This window comes from Phascolarctos cinereus, unplaced genomic scaffold, assembly GCF_003287225.1.
Source record: "Phascolarctos cinereus isolate Bilbo 61053 unplaced genomic scaffold, phaCin_HiC Scaffold_726;HRSCAF=1367, whole genome shotgun sequence".
NCBI classification, from domain to species: domain Eukaryota; kingdom Metazoa; phylum Chordata; class Mammalia; order Diprotodontia; family Phascolarctidae; genus Phascolarctos; species Phascolarctos cinereus.
This window is the reverse complement of record NW_027556098.1, coordinates 402,268,454-402,275,493: the sequence shown is the minus strand read 5'-3', so window position 1 is coordinate 402,275,493 and position 7,040 is coordinate 402,268,454. Positions and strand designations below refer to the sequence as shown.

The window sequence follows — 7,040 nt, the reverse complement described above, 5'->3', positions numbered from 1 at the left end:
GAATCCTGTAATCTCAGAGTTGAAAGGGACCTTCTGGCCCACCCAGTCCAATCTATAGCTGACCAACAATCCCCTCTCTAGCATTGCCAACAAATGATTATCTAGCCTTTGCTTGAAGACTTCTAGTGATGGACAACTAAGCATTTCTATATCAATTAAGCTTTGCAGATTCAAATATTGTCTCATTTTAGCCTCACAACCCAGAAGGTAGGTTCTATTCCCATTTTAGAGATGAGGAAATTGAGGCAGACAGAGGTGGTGACTTACTCAGGATCACACCTTCTGAGGTAGCCCATTCCATTCAGTGATAACTAATACCCATGGTCAGAGAGGTTTACCCAATATCCAGTCTTAAATTCTGCCACTTCTCAGCTTTCACTCATTGCTCCTAGCTCTGTCCTGAGCTAAGTAGAAAAAGTTCTACATCTCTTCTCACCAGACTCTGAATGTTTGAAGAGGGCTATCGCGATCGCTTGTTTTTTCTTCTCCAGGCTAATATTACATCAAAAGGCTTTGATAAAAGACAGTTTCCATGGGAGGGAGGGAGGAAAGAAAAAAAAAGATGAAAGAATGGAGTTTGGGCTTAATAACAAATGTTTTTTAAATAAAAAAATTTTGCTTGCTTCTTTTCCCATCATCCTTGGGTCCAAGTATAGTACTGCTTTCCGCTCTTCCAGAGTCACCTTTGAAGAAAAACTATTTGAAAAAAAGTAATTCAGCATAAATAGCTGACACCTGAACTAAGTTTGACCACATATACTATATTCCACATCCCTAGGTCCCCCCTATGCAAAGAAGTTATTTTTAGGGGCACATATCCTTCTGGTTGTTGAATATTGTGAAAAGAGTGCTCATCCTCATAGTGAAGGGCCATCATGAACTCTGTGTGACCTTGACTGAGTCCCTTCCTTATTCTGGGTCTCAATATCCTCAACTGACTTTTAAGGGCCCCTCCAAGCTTAATGAGCTCCTGTTTGGACCCAAGCCCATTAGCTTTGTTCTTTTAATTGGGGGTTGTGCCCTGGTTGTTTACCACAGGATTCATTTTACCTATGAAATAGAGACTTTCTCAGTTACCTCTGTTAACCTATAGCTCTCCCACAATTCTATGGTATTTAAAAAAAACAGCAACAACTATTTATGAGATCTCAAGCTTCTGCTGCCAAACCTGGGGAGTTTTTCTGAGATGGTATTACATGAGCACAGACATGATCCAGGAGCTTTTGAGAAAACACGTGAGACACTGTCACAAAAACTTTCCCACAACTTGACATAAAGGACCCAGGGCTTCCCAGCTGCTGATCTGTACAAAAGGGATGAGGCCATTGAGGGCTATACAAAAGGGGCTGGGGAAGCAGATACTGGGAGGTGGGAGCTCCCCTCCCCCCCTGCACTCAGCCACGTCTGCTTTACCTGGGTGGGCACGGGTGGGGCCAGTGAGGCAAACAGGCCATCCAGGGCACAGGAACAGATGCCTTCTTTACATTTGGAGAAACTGAGGCCCAGAGAAGGGAAAGGAACTTCCCAAGACTGCACAGAGAGTCATGGGCAGAACTGGGATTTAAAGATTGTGCTTTTTGTGACTTGGTCCTATCATACTGTGAGTCCCTGGACAGTGGGACTGAGGTTTATTTTATTTTTATTTTTTGGTGCTTTGTTATAATCCGTAGGGCTTAGCATTGGTGCCTGGTATACAGTAGATACTTCATAAATGTTTCTTGACTTGATACTGCTAAAGTTGTAAATCCTACCCATCTTTGGCCAATCCAGGCATCAATAGTTCTGAAGTCAAAAACATTTTCCCTTATGTATTTATTCCTGGAAGCTGACCTGGGAACAAAACCCCAACAATTTAAGGGAAAATAGGTCTGCATACATCATGTATTATTATTGCTTATATTTTATATTCTCTCTGATATCCTGATACACCTTTCTGTCTCAGATACCTCCTAGCTGTGTGACCTTGGGTAAGTCACATAATCTCTGCCTGCCTCAGTTTGCTCATCTGCAAATGGGGATAATAATAACACCTGCCCACAGTGTTGTTGTGAGGATCAAATGAGATAATGTTTGTGAACCTTAAGGCACCACATAAATGCTAGCTTTATTGTTGTTGTTGTTACTTTTTATTTTACTGCCTTTAAAAAAATCATTGATACATTTTGTTTTTACATTGTAAATCTTTATAGGCTTCCCATTTCATGAGAGATCTTTTATAACAAAGTAAAACTAATAATGTAGTGACTTTGTCTGAAAATGTGTGCAACATTTTACATCTATAGCACCCCGTTCACTTCTCTATTTTTGTTTAACTTGGAAGATTACCAAAAAGAAAAAAAAACCCAAATGATAAATGTCGGAGAGGCTGTTGGAATACAGAGGCACACGGATGGTCCATTGGTAGAATGGATACCACCTACATACTTTCCTCCCTACCCAGATGCCTTTTCTCTTCTCCATTTTCATAATCTCACCTTTTCTTCTAAGACCAGCGCCAAAACCTACTTCCTCTGTGAAAACTTTCCTGCCTTCATACATCTCACTATTCCTCCTTCCTAGGAAGTCCCTAATCACTTACTCCAGCATAAGTGTCAACAGTTCAGTATGGCAGAAAGAACCCTCGAGCTCGAGTGAATAGAGACCTGGGTTTGAATCCTGACTGTAACGGTTAGTAGCTAAAGGATCACAGGCAAATCCCATCACTCTTTTGAGCCTCAGTTTCCTTCTCAATAAAATGGACATAGTACCCACTTGCTTGGGTGATGTGGACCTACTTCACTGAGTTGTCACAGCATCCAAAAGAGATGATTTAGGTGAAACATTTGCCAACCTTCAAGTTGCTCCATAATTACCAATTATCATTATGACTATGTCTACATTCCAGGCTGATGTCCCCATTTAGACTATGCCTTATGTTTCTATGTATTCCCAGTTAGTGTCTCCGATATGCTGTAGGTGCTCAGCAAGCAGATGTTGGATGATTGCCAGGCCATATGCATTTTAGACTCAGGATTATAGGGGAGATTGAGCTCAACCTTCTGACCTGTCAAAATAGCTGAAAGAAAGGATTTACTCAAAGCTTTAGCTTCTGAAAGCAGTAGAATACTGTGAGACCAGGCCAAGGGTTTCCCCTAGAGGTCATCTGCTGTAATTACTGTGGAGAGAGCCCTAGAATGGGAAACAAGGGACTTAGACCTAGGTTAAAGGTCGGACTCTGCAACTCATTGTTTGAGGGTGGACAAGTCACATTCCCTCTCTGGGACTGAGTCTCTGTCAAACAAGAATATTGGACCAGACCAAAGGATCATGTGTTTACAGCTTGAAGGAACCTTAGAAATCATCTAATCCAACCCCTACATTTTATAGATGAGGAAGTTGAGGCACAGAGAGAAGTGCTTTGCTCAAGCCTAAATGGGTATTAAATGGTAAAACTGGGGTTTAAGCCTAAGTCCTCTGACTTCAAATCCAGAGTACTTTCCACTGTGCCAGGCTGATTCATGATTACAATAGTAATGAAAAAAATGTAATAGAATTGCTGATCAAAGCTCAAAGTGATCTCAAAGGCCATTTCCCCCAAACATGATGATCCATCCCCACTATCATTCCTAGATGCTCTCTCCCTACTTACTTTTGGCTCTTGGAATTTCCAGCTTCCTTCAAGGCTCAGATCACCTGTTACATGAGGTCTTTCCTGATCCCAGCCCCATTTGTTAATGTTCTCCCCCTCCCCTAAATTACTTTGTATTTATTCTATATAATATATATATGTATATATATATATTATTCTATATATATATATATATGTATATATATATATATATATATATATAAAACAAAAGACCAAAAATATTCTGTATACAAACATGTTTTGTATTTTGTATTGTGCAGTCAGATGGCAAAATGGATGGAGTGCCTCTCCTGGAACCAGGAACATTTGATTTAAATTCCAGTCTGCAATGGTTACTAGCTGTGTGACCATGGACAAGTCACTTAACCTGTCTTTGCCTCAGTTTACTCATCTGTACAATGGGGATAATAATAGCACCTACTTCCCAGGGTTGATGTGAAAAGTGAAATAATTGTAAAGTACTTGGCTCAGCACCTAGCACAGAATAAGTACTATATAAATGTTAGTTGTTGTTATTTACTTCTCTGTGTAGAATGTAAACTGTTCCGGGCAGAAATTATATCACTTTTATGTCTGTAACCTACCACAGTGCCTGGGTGTAGCTGAACAAACACTCGTTGAGTTGGATTAGATTTTCTCATTCCTCCCTCTGACTTGGACCTGGCACCTAATTTGGCCGGAGGGGTCACTTGGGGGAAGGGATGTCCTTCCTACATTGGAGTTATTTTCAATTGACTAGGAGCTCCCCATCTTGGCTCAGATGGCCAGTTCTGCCTGTGTACTCCCTCTCACACATCCCAGAGGAGAGATCTTCCTTCTCCTTTGCCCTGAGCCTGGCTAAGATTTCCCGCCACTCGGCAATGTGTGTCTGGGGGAGGGGGGAACTGTCGTTTCCATTTCCATTCATAGATCTCCCTGAACTGTGCATTGTGTCCAGCCCGGGAGCGCTATTGATCTCCCACATCAGTCAGCAGCCAGTTCCCAGCTTCTCCAAGGCCAGGTTCCCTCCTCTCTCTAGCCACAGAGTCCCCACCTGCTCAGGGTTGGGAGGGGGAGAGGGGAGCGTCATTATCCCCAGCCTATTCACCCGAAGCCCAAGCATACAAGAAGAGATGCTTCTCTCATTGTCCAGCCCTGCCTTCTGATTGGCCAGCGAGTGTGGGAAAGTCAGCTAGGCCAGAGCCCCACACATCTGGGGCAGCAAACTGGATAAATACGGGAGCTGCTCAGCGGCGGGCAGTCCAGCTGCCAGCATTACTGCTCTTGTTTTTAATCTTTGCTGTCTCAGCCAAGAGCCCCATGGCACCCAGCACAGACTTCATGGAGCATAGCTCCCTCCTGACTCCCAAAGAGAAAAACAAAGTAAGTTTTCAGACGTGTACAAGGACTTGGAACCATCTATAGTTTTGGAAAACAGAGATGAAGTAGGACTGCAGGAAGGGAATGGCTGGGGTGGGGATTTGGAGGGTCCAGACTGGCTCTTTGCTAACTGCTGTGTTATACTCTTCTTCTCTCAACAGCTGAGGAAGCCGGTGGTGGAAAAGATGCGCCGGGACCGCATCAACAGCAGCATCGAGCAGCTGAAACTGTTGCTGGAGAAAGAATTCCAGAGACACCAGCCCAACTCAAAGCTGGAAAAGGCTGACATCCTGGAGATGACCGTCAGCTACCTGAAACAGCAGAGTCACCTGCAGGGCAAAGGTGAGCATGGGGCTCTTGAAGCCAGCTGCGTCAGGGAGCTAGAGATAGGAGAAGGGTTGAAGGGCTAGAAACTAGGCAGGGGGCGCTGCTTCTGGGACCCTCTTCTCATTCCCCTATCTCCCTCTTCTTCCTCCAGCTCCAGGCTCACTTCCCAGAAGCCTGCAGACAGACTTCAAGGAGGGCTATGCCCGCTGCCTGCAAGAAGCCTTCCACTTCCTCTCCTTCCACAAGGCACAGACAGACACCCAGACCAAGCTTCGTAGCCACTTCCAGAAAAGCTCCTTGGCAGACACTGAGGCGCTGGCTCCCTCTTTCCCAACTCCTGGTCCTGGGAAGCAGCCTGTCCTGAAGGGCCCTCCCAGTCCTCTGTGGAGGCCCTGGTAGATGGACTGATGCCAGCTAGCTCCAGTTTTTCACTCCAGAGGAAGGTGGCTCCTGCAGGACCTCCTCTTTTTAGTAGGGAATATTAGTTCCCCTTTTATTTATGTGTGAAGAGAATGGAATACTTGAACTCTTGGCAATGGACAGAGCCCTGGAGGAGGAGTCAGCAGGCCTGGACCCCGATCTCCATTTCTGCCACTTACTGTGTGACCTTGGGCCAGTCACTTCCCTTCTCTCGGCCTCAACTCTGAGGTCTCTTCCAGCTTGAAGGGAAAGGAGTCCAATATTCTGTTGAAAGTATGGGCCTGTACATAGATGTGTCTTCATAATGAAGGAGCTTAATGGGTGGGAAGGGGAAGGGAGTGGGAGAGGGAAAGGGATATATGTTCTGTACATTACAACTGTAGTAAGATTGTTAATCATTTAAGTGCAGAGATGGGGGTGGGGGAGGGGGAGATTTTTCCGACTTGTGTAAAAGCTTTGTGGCTTTGCATCCAGCTTTCTTGTCCCCCTCTCCATGGACAGAACTCCCTCCTCCCCTCCCCCTGCCCACAGGAGAAGAAGCCCTTTCTGGGACCTGGGCTAGCTCTCTAGGGCTCCTATCATCTCTCTGAGCCCTGAGTTTGTCCTTGGGACCCTCTGATCTCCTGGTGAGAGTTATTCCCTCCATCAGTGACTGCTTTGAGGAGGTGAAGGGAGCTAGACTGTTTCAGACCATGGACAGGGAATGGATGCTTCTGTAGGTAGCTGCCTTATTTTTTCTATTTGTGAAAAGAATGGGGATCACTTTATATTAAAGGACATAAGGGGATAAGGTGGGAGGGTAGGAGGCTGCGGTTTGAATGTTATACATTTGAAGGGGCTGGTCCTTCTGAGAAATCACTGCTGCCAGCCTCAAAGGAGCTGCATCATCCAGGGTGCGTGATGCCCCTTGCCTGGCAGGGATTTAAGAGAGTGGGTATGCCGGGCAACAGGGCTGCTGGGTGCATACTGTGTATGCTTGGGTATGTTTGTACCAGATAATTATGGTGATGCTAAATAAACATGCATGATTTTCTGTCTCTGTCTGAGGTCTCTTTTCTTGCCCTGGCTCTTCACTGGTGAGACAAGAGTTCACTGTGGCTATCTGTCTGGAGGGGGAAGGGAGGCAAAGGGAAGAGAGGGAGGAGAGGGACAGGCTCAGGGCACTGAAGTGCCCAGATCCTGAAACACAGACCTTTCAGAGCTCAGTCACTTGGCAGGATGGAGTAATTAATTGTCCATCAGATTTCACCTTGGGAGCAGAGCAGAGTTTGGAGACTTCTATTGTCTCTGGTTTTCCTACCTGGTG

At 45.1% G+C, this 7,040-nt stretch overlaps 1 protein-coding gene across 1 annotated transcript; it reads left to right on the top strand.

Moving 5' to 3' along the window:
- Positions 1-4,873: 4,873 nt before the first annotated feature.
- On the top strand, positions 4,874-6,769 carry LOC110198087 (transcription factor HES-5-like). Its single transcript, XM_020972225.2, has 3 exons — positions 4,874-4,990; positions 5,149-5,329; positions 5,466-6,769. Exons 1-3 carry the CDS (start codon positions 4,928-4,930, stop codon positions 5,711-5,713), a joined length of 492 nt encoding a protein of 163 aa, XP_020827884.1. The 5' UTR covers positions 4,874-4,927; the 3' UTR covers positions 5,714-6,769.
- The last annotated feature ends 271 nt before the right edge of the window (positions 6,770-7,040 follow it).